The 23,243-nt window shown below is 41.7% G+C and overlaps 1 protein-coding gene across 1 annotated transcript in view; it reads left to right on the top strand.

The window, feature by feature from the left end:
* The window catches only part of mdn1 (midasin AAA ATPase 1), a 125,875-nt gene that overhangs the window by 84,158 nt on the left and 18,474 nt on the right, over positions 1-23,243 (top strand). The window contains exons 67-86 of the mRNA XM_083934452.1: positions 858-967; positions 1,082-1,155; positions 1,267-1,450; positions 1,575-1,719; positions 3,224-3,370; positions 3,842-3,968; positions 4,603-4,708; positions 4,869-4,984; positions 7,096-7,503; positions 7,590-7,816; positions 8,045-8,176; positions 17,573-17,769; positions 17,941-18,102; positions 18,400-18,537; positions 19,609-19,744; positions 19,938-20,107; positions 20,273-20,404; positions 20,565-20,706; positions 22,052-22,353; positions 22,448-22,606. Of these exons, the coding sequence (XP_083790578.1) occupies positions 858-967; positions 1,082-1,155; positions 1,267-1,450; positions 1,575-1,719; positions 3,224-3,370; positions 3,842-3,968; positions 4,603-4,708; positions 4,869-4,984; positions 7,096-7,503; positions 7,590-7,816; positions 8,045-8,176; positions 17,573-17,769; positions 17,941-18,102; positions 18,400-18,537; positions 19,609-19,744; positions 19,938-20,107; positions 20,273-20,404; positions 20,565-20,706; positions 22,052-22,353; positions 22,448-22,606 (3,314 nt within the window). The remainder of the gene's footprint in view (positions 1-857; positions 968-1,081; positions 1,156-1,266; positions 1,451-1,574; positions 1,720-3,223; positions 3,371-3,841; positions 3,969-4,602; positions 4,709-4,868; positions 4,985-7,095; positions 7,504-7,589; positions 7,817-8,044; positions 8,177-17,572; positions 17,770-17,940; positions 18,103-18,399; positions 18,538-19,608; positions 19,745-19,937; positions 20,108-20,272; positions 20,405-20,564; positions 20,707-22,051; positions 22,354-22,447; positions 22,607-23,243) is intronic.

Genomic DNA, 23,243 nt, shown 5'->3' with positions numbered 1-23,243 from the left:
AGTAGAAAATGGTGTGATTAGAGCACAGCCCTCCTCCAGGTCTGGGTGATTTGTGTTGTACTTGTTAAGTAGCTATAAAGCTCTGCAGCTTTTACAAAAATATAAGTGTTTTAATTAATAAAAAATAATTTATTAATAAATAATTTTATGTTCCACATTCTGTCATCTAATATTTTATTCCATTCCATAATGTTTTAGTTTTCCTCAGTGGTATCGTTTCAGTATCGATATTACGATATTTTAGGCTGGTACTTGGCTGTTCAGTCTGATGTAACACAGTTTCAAAATATGATTCCCGGGTCCAAATGGTCCGTTGAAACAAAACGGACACAACGGCTGTAATTGTGAACAATTAGGATCACCTCTTTGGTCAGTTAGATACCTTTTTCATCTATAAGAAAGAAGTAAAATGACGATTATGATGTTTTTTTCAAACTCAGATCTGTTCAAACAACTGTGAACACGGCACTGTTGCGTTGTTGAAATACGAGGTTTGGACCTAGAAATCACATTTTGAAAAGGTGTTACGTCATGACTTAACAGCTGGATAGTACCGAAGTCATAACTTTGGTATCCTGACAACACTACTGCAAAAAAGAAGAACCATTTGTCAACTAATGAAATCATGTTTGGTCGCATTGATATTGACATTGTATCGATCCATTGACCGACACTGTCTTTTAACATATGAGCAATGTTTATTTCAGACACCACTGATTGGATTTCAACACAACTCTACAGTGAAAATTAATGTTTATCATTTGAAAATCTAGTTGTGTTGTGTGTCACCACACAGGTCAAAACAATGTAATATGGAGTATTCGTTGAGAGATGACCGGTTAACTCTTATTTTACAGAGCGATTGTCCAGTCTCTTGTGGAACCTACACAAATACTACAGTCAGTTCTCCGACAGCATCCAGACCAGAATCGGTCAGCTCAGACAGCCCATCGAGAAGGAGCTCAAGGTTTATATTAGTGTGCTTTTTCATTGCATACCAATTATCTTGTCCACACACGTCAGAGTAACACAGTGCGTGAACATTCTTACATTTTACTGTGATGTGAATTGTTGTTCTCAGGACTTTGTCAAGATCTCCAAGTGGAACGATGTCAGTTTCTGGTCTGTCAAACAGTCAGTGGAGAAGACACATCGGTAAAATATAAATTTGTGCTCTGCTGTATATTTATTTTTTAGGACTTAGTTAAGTACTCTGACAGGCTCCCCCACCACTAACATTGTTCTGGTTGTTTTCTTTTCACTCAGGACTCTCTTTAAGTTTGTCAAGAAGTTGGAGCAGGCTCTGAATGGGCCGAGTGTTGCTGCTTTGATGGAACAGGGAAGTAGTGCCAGCTTGGACAGTGTGGATGCCAACCCCGAGGAGACACCCATCCATCGGGTCCACAAGACATTGAAAAGCACCCTGCCTGGGAAGGGCAGAGAACTGCAGGTACAGGTGTTTTATTGTTTTTTTATTATCTCAAATGGATTATCTCTGTTATGTTATTATCATATTTAATCACTGATATGTGCTTTATGGTGATAAATAACCTAAGCTAAATTGGATATTTCAGCATGAGGGCCCAGAAGAAGGAGTTGAAGCTTCGTCTTTACAGGGACGCCTGCCCGCTCTGTCCAGGAAGATGAAGAAACTATGTGTCAAGCTGCTGAAGAAAAATCCCATGCCTGAGCTGGCTGAAGACCTGGACGTCTTCACTGGTAAGAGCCCCACTTGTACACAATACACTAGGGCCGCTGAAGTTAAATTGATGATAATAATAATTATAATAATGATAACAATTTTTTGACGTTTGATTAACACTGGCATGTTTTGTGATTATGACCCTCTGCCCGACCCATAGTTTGTGAAATCCGTAAGCGCTGTGGATGACAGACAGAAACAAACCTCCTTGAGCAGAAATTAATAAAGAGGCTCTTTTGAATGTCAAGTTCAGCTTCAAAGCCAGATGGTTCTCTGGACCCAAGTAATCTGCATTTACTCTTACTGTGAACTGAGTTACCACCAGAGTACGTCCAGTCTCAAATACCACCTGCTGGCCAAACATACAGCAAGGCACACCACGCTGGATAGTTTCACTATATTGTGGTGGTTTTACTAAGTATGTTATATTCAGGTTAATCTGCCCTTTCAGCAGATTTTTGAGCATGCAGTACCTTTGAGGTTATTCTGGAGAATATTCTGGACACTATTTGTCATTGTTTTGGATTGTTGCAATAATAATAAACATGCATTTGCATAAAACAAGTATCATTTTCCTCACCCATGTTGATAAGAGTATTAAATGAATGACTCCACTGCCTTTCCTTTGGTGCAACCCTCAGGATCATTTCATCATTTCATCTCTGCAGCTATTGCCATGAAATGTGGTGCAGATGTCCATGTTGACCTCTGGGTGTGTAACCTAGGTTATCCTCTTACGTTTCATCTATTGTCATCATCAGGTCAATGACCAAAATATCTGCAAAACTAATGACATATCCACCAGCTTCAGCTTCATTTTGAGCTTGAAGCTAATTTGCGAATGTTAATCTAAGAACATGGTAAACATTATGCCTCCTAAACATCAGCATGTTAGCAGTACAGCCTCACAGGCCTGCTAGTATTAAACTAGCCGTAAACTGGTTGTGATGTCCGACTGTTTGGGCTTATCCATCCTGAGATACAGTAGATGTGGAATCCCTCATCCTGCCTACAGTGCACTGGTGCTAGACAACTTTCAAACTACAAAGATATAATAAAGATATTATAGGAATATTATACATGCCTTGATCACTTAATGAAATGACATGCTAAGACAGTGTAATGGACATCTTTCTTTTCTCCTGAAATTTCAGTCAGCAGCTGAAGGTAGATGATGAGGTTTTTGTAAGGAATAGTCTTGTTAGTTGTTTATTTTTGTGTTTACCTAGTCAAAGACATCATTACAACACAAAGCTGCTTCTTCATTTGTTGCATTGCTGCAAACCTATCTGTGTTAATTAAAGGGTGGGACCTAATATTGATACAGGGATATATTTTATGATGTCCTCTTGCGATACAATGTGGTTTAATAAAATAAATACATATTTCCGGCTTTTTGCCTTTTAGGGTGTTCTCCTTCAGTTACACACACATCCAGATGTATCGTACAGAATACTCGTGACAGTATAGTATGGTGACTGACTCTGTTAATGCCATATCCTTTTTGTTTCTTCTTTTCAGGTGAGGTAATCAGCAACCTGCGGGACCTACAGAACCTCACCATTGACACGTCAGCAGAGAAAGATAAGCAGAAATCTGAGGTCAAGCACATCCTGCAGCAGAAGCAGAGAGCTCTGTCAGACCTGTTCAAGATGCTCACAGAAATAGGTGATTTTCCTCTCTGATTTACAGCTGTCACCTAGTGATTTAAAGTGAAATTCCGGCATAAAATCATCCCATGGTCTTTTTCGGGGAATTGGGTCATCAAATAAGCCATCGAGACAATTTCTTTCGTGTATTAACAATTAACAATTAACTTTGTTTTCTGTGTAGGGACTCTTCTCATGCTGCTGCAGAGGTTTGCATTTATTTTGAGCAGTATTAGTGGTTAAAAAAGACGTTTGAATGCCTTCACCGTACTGCCCTGAGCTAATCAGTGTTAGCCACACCCAGCTGTTAGCGACTCCCTGGGATATCTCCGTTAATAGTCCATACATGACAAAAACTGTCTTGATGGCTTATTTGATGACCGAATTTGCCGAAAAAAACACAGGGGTGATTTTATGCCAGAATTTCCCTTTAAGTCTCAGAAAGAAAAAGCAGTCTCAAACCCTCTCTGCGTATCACTGTCCCATCTAGGTCTGTCTTACCGTAAAGGCCTGATGTGGAACAGAACCGCTGACCCGGAGAAAACCCTCTGTATGCAGCCGCTGGAGATGAGCACCGCTCTTTCTGCTGTCAGGAACCGGGAGCAGTTTGAGAGCATGTAAGAAGTTGCTTAACTACTACCAGCTCGTTTTGGTTAAGGATGCCTGCTGTGTGGTATATGAGAACATCCCAACTTATTGAGACCCTGTGTAGCTTTTGAAAGAAGACAAGTAGGGAGTTAGCAATTCTTTGTTTGTTTTTTTATTATTTATTTGTTGTTATGTGTGTCTTGATGGTGTCTTTATGTGTTTATATGTATGTAAATAGCTATGCTTCATCCATCTCCTTTTCAGGCCAGGTGTTGTTCTTGTCTTGCTGTGTTGGTATGTTGGTGTTTGTTTTGTGGGATTGCTGTGGTCTGGTGTGAAATAAAGCTCAATGAATTAATTAAATAAAAACAAGTAGTTCACAGTGGCTGATGTTTAGTAATGTTTTCAGACTTTAGATTAATACGGATACTGAGAATGAAAATATTGAGTCAATTTACTAAATTCTCTTTTTGTGCTGCTAAGCCACTTTTGAGCTGTGTGTTAACAAACATTTTCTGATATTACTGAGTCAGTTTGCTCAGGCTTGCCTCTTCAAGTGATCTCAGTTTGGTTGTTTGGTCCGCACCAGGGTTCCATTGACAGCTTTCACTCTGAAAATCACTTTCTGAAGTTCCATTTTTTTCTGCATCCTTGGTGTGGCAGGTTGTTTACAGAGTTGATGGCAGCCTGGGATGGATGTCAGAAGTACTTCTACCGGTCATGGGCCAGGAGAACGGTCATGCAGACTGCTCTTCAGCACGCTGCCAAGGTCAGACACACATACTGATTGCGTGGTGGTTCACAACATAACTTTCGCACACTAGCATTTCCTACTCTCCCAGGTGTGTGTGTGTGTGTGTGTGTGTGTGTTGTGTGTGTGTGTGTGTGTGTTGCCCTGTAGTCTGACATGTTTTACCTTTTGACTGTAGGAGCTGGGTCTGGGGAACATAGAGCGCTGTAGAGGTTTCTCATCTCACCTTTTCAAGCTGCTCCTCAACCAGAGGCAACGACTGGCCAAGCTCACTGAGCAGTGGGTCCATCTCAGGTCAGTCTGCTGCCACATGACTGTTAACAAGACCGTATGGAACCAGGAAGTAAGTTTGTGTGGATGATTGTAATCCCATCTCTATTAAAAAAAGAGTTGAGGTGGTTCAGGATTATCTGGTAAGGATGCCCCCTGGGCAGGTAAGTCCAGCTAAGAGGAGGCCTCGGGGAAGACACAGGACTAGGTGGAGAGATTATATCTCTGGGATCCCCCAGTTAGAGCTGGTTAATGTGGCCCAGTATGTGCTATAGCTGCTGCCCCCTCAACCCGACCCTGGATAAGAGGTTGGAGATGAGATGAGATGAGATGAGAGACTAAAAAGAGCTATGTCTTATCTTTGAGGTAACTCTTAAAAAACATTTTTGGTCTAAGAGTTTTTCACAATTATTTTTTTTGTCTTTTACAGTTATCCCAACTCTTTCCTTTAATAATGTCCTTCCTTTCATGCACAAGTTGTCTGCACCTCTCACTATCATCAAGGTTATTGTAGTCTGATCATAATGAGGCTTCTTACATTAATGTATCCTAATTGTTAATGAGCTGCCAGACATGTTAGAGAGGCTGACAGTCAGCTGCACATATACTGGACTCATCAGCATGCTGATAAGTCTGTTTGTTTCATGTTCAATCATTTGATTTGAAAATCTTTATTTGGATATGGAAACAAAGCTTCTGCAGTATTTCTATTAAGACTAAATTTGAAAGAGACCTAAAACCACCCAAGACCCAAGACAGCCAATCACAGTCTGTCACACTCTGGCCCAGAGTGAGGGTAGTTTGCCGGAAGGCTGACTGGAAAAGGGGTGGTTTAGCCTTAAAATGTTGACAAAAAAAGGTAGCAAGACGGAGTCCACTTGAAGAAAAAATTAAATGTTTTATTGTCCTTTAAACATTGTCCATCGACAGCAGGGTTTCAATGTTTCAATGTGAAAGCCAAAAACAGATATTTTCACAGTACTTGGGTCCAAACAGCTACACAGCCCTTCACCGACTGCCTAGGCAGTGTCGAACCCCTCAATTTAAAGGCCTAGCCCCTCCCATGGACCATACCATCTTTAATTGAAATCAATTAAGTCATCAATCAATCTTTACAAGTTATTTTCCAATATCCAATATCCCAAATCACTGTCATATATACCTACACTACATCTACCCACCCTTAAAGGCAGTCATCACCACATTACAAAAGGCCTCAATCCAGAGATGCCTGTACAAACCAATTTCAACCCCACAATTGGTATGGTTCGGGCACTATAAAAGCCAGCCTGACACAAGGCTTGGGTCCTTGCACCAGGTAATACTATGGTGAGAAAAGAACAATTTGCTAAACTCAGGATTACTTATTCTCAAATAATAATAAATTAAAAAAACTCAAAACAATACATGTGTTTGTGTGTGTGTCTATAGAAAACTTTGAAAATGCATAGCACAGGAAACTTACTGGGATGTTAACTGTAGTTCAGTGTGTGCACCCACCAAACTAACAATAGTATGCCATCTAGCTAACATGTGGTATGTGTACTGAATGATGGTGTGGTGTGCTGGTGTGGTGTTTTACCAGTGGCAGGGGAAACATGACATCACCCATAGCAACAGGGTCAACCCCACCCTTTCTCCTAGCTTAACACTTCTCCCAGTTCCTTAGTAAAAGTTGGTGTCAGCAGCTTTGTGAAGAGGAACTTGTAGTGCTGTTTAGGAGTCTTCCTGGTGGGAACATACAATGTTTTTCAATATGGGCCCTGGGTTTTGGAAGTTGGACAAGAGGTTGAAGTCTAAAGTGTGAAACAAACCAGGAGCATGTGCTGTCATCCCCAGAGGATTACACTTTTGGTATGGAATAAAAAATATAAATAATTCTAATGTAATGTTTGCATCTAGTTAAAATGGCAAAGCAATATTATTGCAATAATATTACATTTTGAGGAATTACATTTTGTAAAAATGTCTTTGCATTCATTGGCCTACACACAGTGAGGTCAGCTACCATACAGCAGCCATAGATGATCTGGAGCAGAAATTTACTGAATGTGTAAATTGACTCAATTTGTTGCTGTGCTCTTTATTACTTATGCTTGACCCATTGTCTATTCTTGTCTCATCACCACTCTCAGGAGGCTAACAGACAGCATCCAGGGCGTCAAGGCCCACCTCCAGGGTCACAGTGAAGACCCAGGCTGCACCCTCCCGCCCCAGGCCTCTCTCCAAGGTTGGGTCAGCAAAGGCCAGGCACTGGCTGCCCAGTGCACCACCCTCCTGCAGCAGCTGGCCTGGCTGCTGCAGTGCTGCCCGGAGGACTTCCAGCAGAAGGAGGAGACGAGCAGCTACAATCAGCACACCCTGAGGTGCCCATCCCCGCTGGCGGCACAGCGGCAACCTCCAGGCTGTCTGATGCGGATGGGAGATGCAGCCTGGTTTCAGTTAAACCAGCGCATGAATGCAATGTTGAAGCAGACTGAGAGCCTGAAGGTGGAGCTGGACAATGTGGCACAACAGACCTCTGAGAGAGTACTCCACACTTGGTATAATAGGGTCACTCATGACTTTATTTGAAATATGGTGTAGCAGTAACAACAGGCACAAACAACAACACTGTGATTTTCCACAGGAACCACTTTTTCACATGCTGTTCAGCCTTCGACCAGCTGGGAGCTGTAGTGGCCCAGATGCCCAGCGTGGAGCAGCTCTTCACCCCTGCCCTGTTCGTCGGTAGCGCAGACAGCCAGCCAGCCATCACCCAGAGCCTTCATTTTGTCAGAGGACAGGTGGAGGCTGACATCACCAAGTTCACCACCTGGAAGACCCAGCTGCTCTCCCTGGACAACCGGCGCTCAGGTAAATGCACCGACCAATGAGCCTAATACTATTATTCCCTCAAATATTACTGACAGACATCTTGCTGACATGAGGACAAAAAAAAGGGTAAAAAAGTAGCTACTGCTACTAGCGTAACTAGTGAGTGTATAGGGATCACTTATGGATAATTTGACTCTTGCACTTTCATAGGGCAGCCCTACATGTAGTACCATGCTTCTAGAGTTCCTCTGCTTATTTCTCCAACAGATCACCAGCCTGCCTTCTGTACTGAGTTCTCTGCTGAGCTGGAGATAAACATCAACACTGTGCTGTGTGCTGTCCAGACGCTTGTGAAGAGAAAGGAGAGAGAAGGAGAGCAGCATGGAGAGGTCAAGAGAGGTGAGAATGATGCACTCAAGGGCTGCAGGGTTGTCTCAGTAAGGGAAACACATTCAAAGTTTGGTTATTCCAGTGCAGAACATTACAAACAACAATATAACACTGGTTTGCTGCTTTATTTGGTCCACCTGTCTTGTAGAAGTCTTCAGACCATTTTTGGTCAGCCTATTTGAAATAAAGTGTTATATTCTGTGTATTCTAAGAGGGCATCCTACACACATCCTACACCAAGTGTACCTGCTTGAGGCCTGTCTGTTTATTTGCCCAATACTCTCTATTTTATTTATTTATATTTTATTTGACATTGACAGTGCATATTAATAAACATTTCTGTAAATATGCCAGATTTAGCCAGAAGGCTAGTTTCCCTCTGCAGTCCCTGGCCAGATGTAACAATAAGCTCCCTAAAAAACAAAAAAACAGAAGGGTTAAAAAAACGACACATTAACGAAGATAAGAACAACACTTTCCGGGGGACTTCCGGGGTCACGGAGCGAGATGGCAGAGTAGAGTAGAGCTCCTGAGTCGATTAAAGAAAAACTACCCCCTCAACTATGAAAGAACAGAGAATTCAATTTTAACACTAACACGAAATGAGTGGGGGACGAAAACAGAGAAGCATACGGAAAAAAATGACATCCAAAGACCAAGAAGACGATTTTGAAGACGAGTTAGCCGACAACGGAAACAGCGACCCTAAACAACACCTCGGCTCGGTGCTAGACGGCCTCGCAAGTTTAACGAAGGAAATACGAAACTTCAGGAGGGAAATGAAAGAGGACCTCTCAAAATTCAAAGAAGAATTTAAAGAGGAGATGAGGAGAGAGTTCGCTGGCTTCACAGAGGAAACAAACCGCAAAATGGCAGAAAACATCGCGGAAATACAACAGCAGCGAAAAGATATCAGTGAGACACAGGAGCGTATTTCAGGACGGGAACTGGACGGGCTCCTCCGCCGGGAGCTCGGGATACCGGAGGGAACTGAACTACACATACAGCGGGCACACAGAAGCCTGGGGAAGAAACCACCACCGGGAGCAACCCCGAGGTCCATAGTGGTCAACTTCTTGAAATACGACACCAAGGAAAATATCCTGACCAGAGCCTGAAAAAGAGAAAATACAAATCGATGGGAGACAGATATTTTTTGACCACGACTACCCCACAGAGGTGATGAAAAAACGTAAATCCTACTCGGAGATTAAAAAGACTCTAAAAAAACAAAAAGATCCGCTTCCAAACTCCGCTGAGCAGGATTAGGATCCACTGGCCGGAGGGTCCCAAGATCTACAACAGCGCTGAAGAAGCAGCGAAGAACATGAGGAACAGAGGGCTGGAGGTGCTGGAGGGCCGCGGCAGCGACCCCCCGCTGGAGGAACGCATCCTGAGGTCCTCCACATGGCAGCGCGCTGGAAGGAACCCGGGGATAAACGGGGGAGACACCGCCACGGAGGAACGCCGAGAAGCTGGGAGCCGAGCGAGGGAAAGGCTACAAATATTTAGGAAATAAACAACGGATAATAATTTAAAAAAAAAAAAAAGAGAGAGAGAAACAGAAGACCGATGAATGCAAACTCAGTTGAATTTGTGCGGGAGGGGGAGAGAACCAACAGTAAACCCAGGACAATAAAATGTCTCCTATTTTTGAGTTAAGGCCTCTACAGCAGCTGGTGAGTAAATAGACCCACTATAACGGAACAGATAACCAGTTTACTTTGATATTACACTAAGGGCTATAGCGGGAACACTTGAGTTATAGTTAACTTTTGTGTTATGATTCTGACTGGGACCTCTATCTTTATTTTGCATTTTACTACACTCAATTCAATAGGAAGGGTTACACTGAAACAGACTCTAAATGGGGAGTTTCACCAACCCAATCCCCCCCCCCCCCCCCCACCCCCTCTACCAGAAATACAAGACTTCTCTAATGTAACAAAAGAATCGACAAGAAGACCCATTGAACTGTTGGACTCATCTAGTAAGATAGGAAGAACCTTTCCAGGTAGACTCCAACTCACTAGGGGGGGCCCTTTGGACACCAAAGGCTATCCCTCACTCCCACCAACAGGGAGACAGGGCCTATGGGGAATATGGTCCTTTTTTGTTTGGAAGTTCAGCTCCAGGTTCTGTGTTTGTTCTTATTATGTTCGTAAGAAAATGAGGGTTAATAATATTACAGTGGAAGGGCCACGTATCACCGCAAGAGACAAAAACAATGCAACACAATGATATTAAGGTGGTGTCACTGAATATCAATGGCCTGAACAATAAAAGAAAAAGAGGTAAAGCTTTAACTAAGTTTAGAAAAGAAAAGATGCAGATTATTTTCCTACAGGAGACACACCTGACACGAGAGGAGCACGAAAAGTTTAAAAAATTAGGATACAGAAATTCATTTGCCAGCTCTTTTGGCCAAAATCATAAGAGAGGTGTGGCAATACTGATTGTTAACACGATAAAGTTTGAATTGATCAAGGAAGTTGTTGATAAGGAGGGAAGGTATATCATGATTAAAGGGAAATTAGAAAACCAACTGGTGACACTATTCAGCGTGTACGCCCCTCCGGAAAGCGGGAAAGCTTTCTTTCAGAAAATATTTGACCTCATAAATTTGGAAACGGAAGGGACATTGATATGCGGCGGGGACTTCAACGTGGTGTTAAACTAAAGGCTGGACACAACAAGTCTAAAGAGAAATAAAAAACAAGATTTATGAAGACGGTGTTGCCAGAAATGAACATGTTAGATGTATGGAGAGAACTCCACCCAGTTGAACGGGATTATACTCACTACTCGGCCCCCTACGCAATGTACTCTAGAATTGATTATTTTCTAATGAACAAAGGTGATATATATAAAGTGAAAGAATGCAGGATTGGAGTAACTGATATATCAGACCACAGTGCAGTTTACCTAGAAATCAACCTGAATAGCAAGAGGAGAAATACAGTATGGAGACTTAACGAAGGTATACTGAACAACAAGGGATTAGTTGAAGAATTAAAAGGGGAAATAATAAGATATAGGGAGGAAAACAATAATGGGGAAGTAGATCCAACAATCTTGTGGGATGCCCTTAAAGCTGTAATAAGAGGGAGGCTGATTTCACACACAGCTTATGCCAAAAAAGCCAGACTGGAAACGTACCAGAAACAAATTGAAGAACTAAGTGAATTGGAACGCCATCACAAGCAGACAAAAGACTCGAAAACACTTAATCGGATAAAAGAAGTCAGGAAAAAAATAGACGACATCCTGTTGGAAGAGGTGGAAAGGAAAGCTAGGTATACAAAACAAACTTACTATGAGGGAGGTTCTAAAGCCACAAAAAATACTGCGAGACAGATAAGGAAACAACAAACACTAAACCATATATATAAAATAAGAGATCCCAAGACCAATAAAAACCTATATGAACCAGAAGAATTAGAACAAATATTTGTGGATTATTATAGTCCATTATATGCACAGCCAACCTCAGTGGGTGAAGAAGACTTAGGAAAGTTCTTAGATCAGTTAGATCTGCCAACAATAGGTACAAAGCAGAATGAGATGTTGACCTCCAAAATAACAGTAGAAGAGATTGAAAAGGCAATTAGTCGGGCAAAATCAGGGAAATCACCAGGAGCTGATGGACTGGGTGCCTCCTTTTATAAAACATTTAAAGGGGAGTTAACCCCACTATTATGCAACTCATTTAACTATAGTCTCGAGAAAGGCAAAATCCCTCCCTCATGGAAAGAAGCTATTATCACTGTTATCCCAAAGGAAGGTAAAGATAAAGAGTATTGCTGTAATTACAGACCAATATCATTACTAAATATAGATTATAAACTCTACACCTCCATCATAGCCAAGAGATTAGAGACATTTATGCAGGACCTGATTGATGAGGATCAGACTGGCAAGGCAAACACAAGATAATATAAGAAGGACTCTACATGTCATTGAGAAGGTACAAAAGGAGGGAGATAGTGTAATTTTGGTAAGTATACAGTAGATGCGGAAAAGGCGTTTGACAGTGTGAATTGGGCATTTTTATATAAGGTCTTGGAAAAATTTGGATTTAATGAGGATTCTGTTAACTGCATTAAGTCAATATATCAGGAACCAATGGCAAGGATCAGAATAAATGGTAGTTGGACGAAGCGATTCATACTGGAAAGGGGAACGAGGCAGGGCTGTTGCCTCTCACCAAGTCTCTTTGCGCTGTTTGTCGAACCATTAGCTCAGATGATTAGGCAGGAGGGAGAAATTAAAGGGGTGACAATAGGACAGGAAGAGCACAAGATAGGGCTTTTTGCGGATGATATATTAATTTTCCTAAAACAACCCAATGAAAGTTTCCCAAAAACTATGGAACTATTAGAGAACTATGGAATCTACTCAGGATACAAAATTAACGTCACAAAAACACAAATTCTGTCAATAAACTATTCTCCATCCCAAGAGTTAAAGGACACATATAAGCTCAAGTGGAATGACAAGTCAATAAAGTACCTAGGGGTAAATATCACAAAAGGACTGGACAAACTGTACGATGCGAACTACACAAAAATAAGTCAAGAAACTAGGAGGGACTTGGAGAGATGGTCAATGACCAACTTTGATTTCGGCTCAAGGATAGAGATAGTTAAGATGAATATCCTACCAAGGCTTCTGTATCTGTTTCAGTCACTACCAGTGATTATCCCACAAAAACAGTTTATTGAATGGGATAGGTGGATATCGAGATTTATATGGGGAGGAAAGAAACCCAGGATCAGATACAAAACTCTGCAGCTGCCAAAGGGCAAAGGAGGCCTGGCCTTACCCAGCCTTAGGGAATATTACTACGCCGCACAAATAAGACCTCTGATACACTGGTGTAGTGACGAGTTTGTCGCAAGATGGAAAAGTATAGAATTAGGACAAATGGACATCGAAACACGACACTTAATAGCCCATAAGGGATTATTGCACAAGTTAGGTAACCAATTAGATACTATAACCAAGACTACAGTAGAAATATGGAACAAGGTTGTTGAAAGATATAAATGGGAAAAAGAGGTAAAGATTCTGAGTTGGTTTGCGTCTGACCCAAGGTTTGTACCTGGTGTGATTGATAAAGGGTTTAAACAATGGGGGAAAAAAGGCATCACAGCATTTTGCACCATGGTTGAGCGGGGGAAGCTGCAGAGCTTTGAAAAGCTAAGGGATAAATTTGGTTTAGATGAGCATGATACATTTCGATATCGACAGATAAAGGACTATTATGAGAAGGAGATAAAAACTGACACCGACAATGAAGTTATTAATGTTTTTTTGAAAGCCTATGAAGGGAAAAAGTGTAAAGTAATCTCAACTTTATACAAAGGTTTGCTGTCTTACAGAAAGACCTCCTCTCTTTATATCAAAGAAAAATGGGAAAAAGAGTTGAAGGAACGAATTACAGAAGAGGAATGGTTTGTTATCTGTAAAACACAGTGCTCGTCCACTAGCTCCAGGAGCTGGAGAGAATTCAATTGGAAAAATACGGTCAGGTTTTTTATAACCCCGAACATTAGGAAGGAAACTACAGGTAACCATCAACCATGCTGGAGACTATGTGGAGACATGAATGTTGCCCATACGCATATTTTTTGGTCCTGCCAAGGGATAATAGGATATTGGGATAAAATATGGCGGGGTCTAAGAAAAATAATAGGATACGAGATACCGAAGTCATGTAAGATACTCTATTTGGGAAATCTAACACAAGACATAATACAAAAAGAAGATGAGTATCTTGTTAAAGTTCTGCTATCTGCTAGTAAAAAAGCAGGGTTACAAGGTTATGGTATAAAACGGAACCACCGACTGAGGAGCAGTGGGTGAGCACTGTGGAAGAAATATATGTAATGGAAAAAATTACACATAAACTACGACTTCAAGAGACACAATTTCAGGATAAATGGGAAAAATGGACGGATTATAGAACACAGGAGGACACCACCATACCACTGGACAATAATGACATAGATACGTGATTTGCCGCCTTATGGAGTGTGTGAAACCTGACATTGTTACTGATGAAAAGAAACTCAAATAATAAGCCTTTAAAAAAAAAAATAAAAAAAACACGCACGAAGAGGACACCACCACCACCGCCATTGGACATGAAGGCCACTGATACGAATGTGATTGTTTGGAGAAGTATGTGAACCCTGACACTGTAATTATTGTTTGAAAATTTCAATAAAAAATAAGTTTAAAAAAAAAAAAGAACAACACTTTCCGATAAAACATTAATCATAACCACATATCCTTTAGAAATATTCAGTAGTTCAGGGAATAAAATACATAGTCAGCATCACACAAGTAAACATAAAGGTAAATAGGAATAGCCCATACAGCAAGGCATGCACAACACATACAGGCAGTAGCCCACCAGAGCAGACAGTACATACACACAACAGGACAACATACAGCAACATTGCATAAAAACAAAAACAACATGTCTCGCAATCATAAACAAACAAAAACTACAATAGAACTACAATAGAACATATGAAGCAGCACATGAGAACGACCTACACAGAAGCACGCCACAACGGGTGACACTAATACAAGAAGGCAACAGCAGGGGGATCAGGTTCAGTGCTGGCAGGTCATATTATAAATAAACCCCTGTTTCATATTGGAACTAAAGGAACGATACATATTTAGATCTCTGATACATGTTGGACTGTTGTTCCATTCTCGTAAGGCTGTGACAGAGATGGCTGACTAAAGGCACTTTTCCTAGACTGAATAATGCAGTCCCCTCTCATGACTCCTCTTGTGAACCGACATGGATTTGTTCTAATGTTAACAAATTCTCTGAGTGGAGGAGTGGACATGCCGTGTATGATTTTGTAGAAGATACAGTCATGTAGATACAGTCATGTTTAATTCAACAACTCCTTTTATCCTCTCTGAGGTGAGCTGTTTTTGATCACCTGATCATTTGTAGATTTCAGATTTCCATTTTATGTATAAAAAAAAGGGACTAAAGTTATATGAACATGGCTTAAGAATTGTCACTCCATGTGCTGGTATTGGCATCATTCAAAGTCACCATGATTACTAAGCTAAGATTAAAGAAGACCTTGGTTGCATTTCAGAAACATGAGAAACTGCAGCATTCTGTGACCTAAACATGCACGATGGGGTCTCATGATGATGCCTCCTCTACTAAAAACCCTCTCAACTGGTGCAGAGGATGCGGGAACTGACAGCACCTTCAGTGCTAAGTTGTGGAAATTTGTCTTGGTTTTTGTACCAGAAGACAAGTGCATCGTCAGTGTCCTGGAAGGCATCAAAGTATTTGCTTATCTGTGTTCTGATGCTTGAACCCTGGCCTGAGCTGCGCTTTTTGAGAGCTTTGTAGTGAGTAAGAAGGCGTGGGCATTTGACTGGAGGTGAATCACTGGATGGATCTCCATCTGTGGCTCCGGCTCCGCACTCTTCACTGCCCATCAAGTTCTTAACCTCAGAAATCAAAGTGTCTGAAAACTACAAGCAAATGAAAGAACAGTGATACAGTGTCAGCAGGTATGAAATAATTAACTTAACAATATGTTGTTTAGAACAAGCTTGTTCCCTTAAGGTGGATTACATGGACGGTATCAGAGTTTTACAAGATGAAATTATAAATAATAAATTCCACTACAAGGCTAATGTACATGTGTCTAGCCTACCTGTCAGTTTTTATTTCAGATCTTCTCTGAAGCACTTGGTTGCTGGTTAACTTTGCCCATTTGTAACATCCAGATCCACCCAGTTTAATCCAAATCGTGGGTCAAGCATTGTTGCCAAAAAATACATATTGGGATGGGATAGTTGGCTGTGTAGCATCTGTCTGTTGGTTAAGTTGTGCAGAGAGAAAAGGTGTCAAAGTCTGTCAAGTTGCCTAATTAATGTGCAAATATGAAAAAAACGTTATTTCTCCACTAAGTCTAAGTACACTAGATTCAAATACCCCCCCCCCCCTTTTCTTTTCAAAAAATGTTTGAAAAGTAATTTAATTTATTTGCAGTTTAAATTTAAATCATTTAGTTGCTCTTTTAGTTTATTAACTTTGTTTGCCTTTAAATTTTCAGTGTAAGCCGTGCCTTGAGGAAAACTCTGAACAGGAAACAATACATATTTCTATATACATTTATCTATCCATCTATTTTTAGACAGACAGATGTGCTTAGTGCCAACACACCATGCATCAGTGTGATACTCAATATATTCACTTTTTTATAACCGTGTTGAAAGCTGCAGACAGATCCAGGAGGATGAGGAGTAATGGGGAGCCAGTGTCAGTCGCCATCGCCAGGTCATTTGTGAGTCTGACCAGAGCTATTTCGGTGCTATGGGCTGGCCGGAACCCGGACTGGAATTTTTCAAACAGGGAGTGTGAATTGAGGTGGTCTTGAAGCTGGGTGGCAACTACTTTTTCCAGCACTTTGGACAGGAATGAGAGGTTGGAAATGGGCCTGTAGTTAGTGAGGACCTTCTGGGTCTAGGGTGGGTTTCTTGAGCAGGGGTCTAATGACAGCAGATTTGAGAGCAGAAGGAACATAACTGGCCTGGAGTGAGAGGTTGATGACTTTAGTAATCAGAGGACTTAGAGTGCAGATGTATTATTTGACCAGACAGGAGGGACAGACTGAGCCGATTTTTGTCCTGAAGAAGTTGATGAAGCTGTTGCACTGCTCTTCTGTGGTCTCTGTGTGTGAAAGGGTCTGTGGAGGGGGGAGATAATTTAATTAACACGCCCAGCTGCTTTCATCGTCCCTAGCTCTGAAGTGAACCAGGGGCTGAGCGTGCGAAGGTGACTGTTCGTGTTATGACGGGCTTGGAGGTCCGGGATACTGCTCAGGGTGTTATTGTAGAAGTTAACTGATTCAATTGCTGATGAGAAGTTTGCAGAGGGGATTTGCTGGAAGTCTGAAGTCATGGTGTCTGGATTGATGTTTATGAGGTTTCTTAAGTTAATTTGGCATTTTGGCTTGGAGTGATGGGACAGTTTTAGCTCCAGTGAAATTATTTTGTGATCTGACGCTCCCATCATACACCGACAGATTTGTGATGGGGGCAGAGTCAGTAATGACCAGCTCACTGGTATGCCTTTCAAAATGGAACCTCCTGCTTGCAAATGGCTGAAGGAGGACTTTGACAGGCATTCCAGTGCACTTTGCCTAGTTGGAGGTCTGAAACTTTGGAATTCCCATTGCACTGGAACGCAGCATTTCTCTCTCAAGCACATGTCGGAGGAGGAGTGAGCAACAGAGGTCAGGCAGGGGAAAGAGGGTGGGACTCTGGAGGGAAGCGCTGTGAGACATGCAAGAAAGGTAAGAATTGCTTTAATGGTTGTCTACATGATGTTCTTTGATGGTTTAGATGGTGCTGAAAAGGAGGAGGAGGATGGAGAGTCTGTGGAGGACCTGCTGAAGCCCAGTCACCTGACTCGACTCCTGGAGGAGGACTTGGCAGCTGACGTGGAGGCTCTGTGTGTGGGAAATGTTAGTGCCGGTTTGGAGAGCCTGCTGAGCCACCTGAGGACACACAGAGACTCCTGTCAGCCACCACAGCTCCAGGTACAAACTACAGCCACAGAACTTTACTGTCTAGCTACCGTTCAAATGGATTTGATCGATTCAAGAAACAGCGACTATGGTTTTTACTGATTCAGTGACTATGATGTTGAATATCGTGATGACAATATTACTCTGCATCTGTCCATGTTGTGTGTGTGTGTGTGTGAACAGGAGGTGAACAGAGCGTGCAGGATGCTGGTGCAGCTGGAGCCTTTGATTGCGATTTACTCTGACCTGGTGCGTTACTACCTGGCTGTGTCACTGGGAGCACACAGGAGCACAGGAAAACTGCTGTCTGTACTGGCTAGCATCTTCACTGAGCTCGCCCAGAAGGTACATACACAAAGTTCTCATCTGAATTTTTTTTTTTTAAGTAATACCAGCATGAGTTAGGAAGTCCAGCTCAAAGCAGTGACTAGTTATTTTGACCGTGTCTGACGTGGGTTGTTGGGCGGGATAGGGGGATTCATGTTGGGTTTTTTTTTGTTTTTGTCTGGGTTGTTTCACCTTAAAGCAGACACACTGTACAACTGTTTACTTTTTCTTGTGTACTGTCTGCCGAATTCAATAGAAAAGTTTTTTGGGGAGAAAAGCAGTGACTAAATGTTTTTTTTGTGGCCTCCTCCCCAGGGTTTCTGTTTGCCTCAGGAGCTGATGGCTGGTGGAGATGGAGAAGGTGCCACAGAGTTTCACAACTATGAGGGCGGAGGTATAGGAGAGGGCGAGGGCACCAAAGACGTCAGTGACAAGATTGAGAATGAAGATCAGGTAATTTTACTCGGAAAATAATCTTAACTCAGGGTCTACGTACTATCTTTTTTCTTCTAGCTTCAACTGCATCTCATGGTCTTCATCAGCTTGTAAGTGGTAGTGGTAAACTTTTTTCTATAACATGTACTGTATTTTTCGGATTATAAGTTGCTCCGGAGTATAAGTCTCACCAGCCGAAAATGCATAATAAAGAAGGAAAAAAACATATATAAGTCGCACTCGAGTATAAGTCGCATTTTTGGGGGAAATTTATTTGATAAAATCCAACACCAAGAATAGACATTTCATCTTGAAAGGCAATTTAAAATAAAAATAGAATAGAGAACAACAGGCTGAATAAGTGTACGTTATATGACGCATAAACAACGAACTGAGAACATGCCTGGTATGTTAACGTAACGCAAATAACTATAACATATAGAACATGCTATACGTTTACCAAACAATCTGTCACTCCTAATCACTAAATCCAAGGAACTCTTCTTCCTCTGTGTCACTTCTGAACAACTCCGCCACCTCCAAAGGTAGACAATGCGGTAGCATCTTTATTTCACAATGCACTTCTGCCATGACCTGCCCCCGCCGAATTTTGACTGGTTGACGTGTGTGTGTGACGATTGCTGATATACGCCTAGTCTCTTACGTGACTGAGATAAATAATAGCCCGGGCTATTATTTGATATTTTACGGTAATGTGTTAATAATTTCACACGTAAGTCGCTCCACAGTATAAGTTGCACCCCCGGCCAAACTATGAAAAAAATGCGACTTATAATCCGAAAAATACGGTATACCACAACTGATACGCCAATGAGACTTCTAAGTGGTATAACTTAAAATAACAAGATATGGCAAGTCTAGCTAATAGCTGGACTAGCGGGTCACATTTTAGAGAATGTAATACATATATATACATAAAGAGAATTCAAAGTTTCAAAGACGTTTAAGCTCGCGGTATAAAAGAGAACTTGAATCAGTCCTTTAGCCAATGATTATCTGAAACTCCTGAGCATAAAACATAAAAGAAGCCTTTCTCATAAAGATCTCCCTGCATTCTTCTTCTTCCAGGTGGAGGACACGTTCCAGGAGGGTCAGGAAAAGGAAGAGGAGCAGGATAAAGAAAATATTAAGGCAGAGGACAATGCTATCGAGATGTCAGAGGACTTTGATGGCCAAATGCATGATGGGGATGAGAATGAACCAGGTAACTTGTCTATAGTCTATTGATCTTATGCAGCTCATTTTTTGGTCTGTTTCATTTCCAGTTTTGTCTCTTGACTTTTGATCGTTATTTTTGCCTCTAGTTGGAAAACCGGAAATAATAATAATTGGATTTCACCAGAACCGTCCACCAGAATCCCTGCTAAATGGATTTCTCTTCTTTTATTAATTTGCAGGTGAAGATGATGAATCGTCTAAAGAGGACGAGGAGCTGGATAAAAAGATGGGTGATCTGGGTGAAGGGCAGACGGACACTCTGGATGAGAGAATGTGGGGGGATGATGATGATGATGAGGAGGAGGAAGGAAGTGACAAGGCGGAAGAGTCTGGCCAGGGCATGGATGAGGTACAGAGCACAGAATTACCACAAGGCTTATGAAGAAACATTTTGAAAAAGAATATATAGAGCAGCAGTTTAAATTGAAAACCTGCCAAACAAATATTACTAGTTGCTGTTTTTAGGTGACTCAGTGAGATTTGACTCAATTCCCTCTCAACACTGGATTCGTAGGGTGAATCAGAGCTGGTTGCTAAAGACGACAACTTGGATGCTGCAGACTCCAACAAGGACAAGAAGAACCAGGACAAAGACGAACAGATGGATGTGGAGGAGAAAGAGAAAATACATGAACAAGGAGATGAGGTAATCTTCACATATACACTTCCCTGCCCCTAATCACTGAACTACAGCAGTCATTCACCAACCCTTTTATTTTTGACTGTTTTCATCCAGGAGTAGTATAAGATGTTTCCTACATTTCATGGCTTTGCTGTTCCTGATCTGTGCACTTATTTTTTTCCAGCGGGAGTTTGATGAGAATGAAGTGGACCCCTACCACGGTCGGCAGGAAAAGAGACCTGAGCCTGAGGCCATGGATCTGCCTGAGGATCTCAACCTGGACCAGGATAATGAGGCTGAAGATGATGGAGAGGGCGAGGGTGATGGTGAGACCCGCATGGTGTTACTGATATCACTTTGTTTATTTGTAAAAAAAAAAACTGATATATTGGCTGATTAGTCACTATATCCTGACAGCACTATGAGACAGATAGTCTGTGAAAACATCACATTCTTCTGTCTCCACCTGGTGCTGCTATTGGCATCTGCAAGATTCCACCGCACCCGAAGGCAAATAACAGCAGTCAGCAGTCGCTCACACAGTGTCAATAACTTATCATGAACTCTGATCAAACTGTGAAACTAGGCAGCACTGATCAAATATGAATCAATACTTACTGTATTGCATATTTCTCTCATAAAGCGTTTTCAGAAACATATTTTAGTTACCGTTTAGCTGTAAAATGAGAAAGTTTGTGACCAAGTCGAGCCAAAACCAAGCCCCGCCCATTTGCACCAGAGAATGTTGTAAAAATGAATAATTAAAGTAGCTCATAACTTGTTAGATATACAATATACAATACAAACATTATTTAGGAATTAGTGTATTTACTATATACATTATTTATTTTTATTTATAAATGTACTATATAAGTACTTTTTACACACTCATTTACCAATACAGAGGCAATTCTAGAATTCTACCCCAAAAGGGAAGTGAACACATTGTCCCACATGAGGATAAGCTCAAGGATTGTCTCTCCCTCTTTCCCTCTTTCCATTACCTCACACAAAAGGTTTGAAAACCACTTGTTTAGACCCAGGTCTTGTTTGTTCGTGGGATTTACATAAAATCAGGTATCACAGTTCTTATTGACATTTAAAATAATCATTTATACCTTTAAACGCCAGTTTCAGAACCCATCTGCTTTCCGTCTGACAACAATTTAGCCTCTGGGGTCAACAGCTCATAATTCTGGATTTTGGGTGTAGCCAATGGATATCTGGACCAAGACTTCCTCTTCCAAGCCATGGTCATTGTTCATGGTCTAATTAAAAACTTGAGACACGATAACGGAGTTGAAGTTTAGAGACGGTGTCTCTATAAACAGATATCTGCATATAAATGCAGATAAATAATAACAAAAGGCTAATGAAAAGTCAAATCTGCATCAAACTATGAAACACATGGTTTCCTTGATGCATGACAGCCGATGTGTTCCGCCTCTTTAGTTCTCCACGTGGACCGTTTACCTGCATGCAATCAATGCATGCTCAAACTTGATTGGTCAGTACTACAGACTACTGTGAAAACCAGACTTCCACTACCCAAATCTTGTTTCTACTGTATGCAGAATCTGTTCTCTTGTCAAAATGAAGGCAATGACACAGTGTTTGTTTTGGCATTTAAATCAGCTCAGTGAACTCTTATGGCATTTTTCCCATTTTCAGAAGAGAATCCATTCGACATTGATGAGAAGGCAATGGCCCTGGACGAGAAGGAGGACGGACAAAAAGATGGAGACGAGGAGAAGGAGGGAGCAGAGCAGATGGAGGAGGACCAGATGGACCGGCCAGGAGAGGAGAACGGTCAGGAGTCCAAGACTGAGGAGGAGGAGGGAGGAGGAGAAAAAGCAGAGGGAGACGAGGAGTCTGCTGAAAAAGATGAGGAGGAGGAGAAGGACGAGAGAGGACAAGAAGCAGGAAAAGATGAAAATCTGACTATTCCAAATGACCAAGGATGCAAACCAAAGGTGTGTATGTCAAAGTACTACTGAGCATATGCACTATATGATGAAAACAGACTTCCACAATCATGGCTTTGATCTGTGTGACTAATGTTTACAGGAGGAGGAGGAGGAAGCAGCAGACGAGGAGGAGGAGGAGCCTGAGGGGGCTGAGAGAAAGGAGCACAACACAGACGGTCAGACTGGAGAGCAGAACGTTCAGAGTGATACAGCTGTGGAGCTGGCAGGAGAGGCATCAGAGAGAGACCAAGCTAAAGAGGTACACTTCAGCCATTCAGCCTGCAGAGGTTCTAGACTACGACACCCTTGCTCAGAACACGCCCATCTTTGAGCTCAACCTTCATTTTGATCTCAGCTACACACTTGGACAATTCAATGACTGCATCTTGCACAGATGTGTTGTTAAATGTGGGGTTGGGGTTTCAACCATAGACTGTATAAAGAATGGAGGTAGCATACCCATCGAGGTCCGTTCTCTCAACTTGATCCAATCATACTCACCTATGGGAGTCGGCATCTTTTCAGACTTTGACTCCTCATTTCCTCTGACCAAAAAAGGGCATTGATGGGACGTTGGGGGGAGGGAGATACGTCCATCTGGCTGAAGTTTACCTCCGAGGAGAAGTAAGGGCCAGAGGCTAGCTGTCACTCCAGAGGCCGCACCCCTAATTATTCATAAACTTACACCTCAGATAAAAGAAAAACTAGCCAGGCCCAAAAAAATTCTGAAACCTAAACAAACAGACTAGAATGTTTTTTTGTACCAGGCCTTAAATAGGTTTAATAATGCTGTGAAAACAGCCTGTTTAACATGGGGGTCAATAAGAAACTGCTCTATTATGCAAACTACCCCTAGTGGACACTCGGGTTGGTACTTTTGTATTGGATCAACCAGG

The sequence above is a fragment of the Echiichthys vipera genome, assembly GCF_963691815.1.
Source record: "Echiichthys vipera genome assembly, chromosome: 19".
Taxonomy (NCBI): Eukaryota; Metazoa; Chordata; class Actinopteri; order Perciformes; family Trachinidae; genus Echiichthys; species Echiichthys vipera.
The sequence above is the reverse complement of the archived record's forward strand: the minus strand, read 5'-3'. Positions and strand labels throughout refer to the sequence as shown.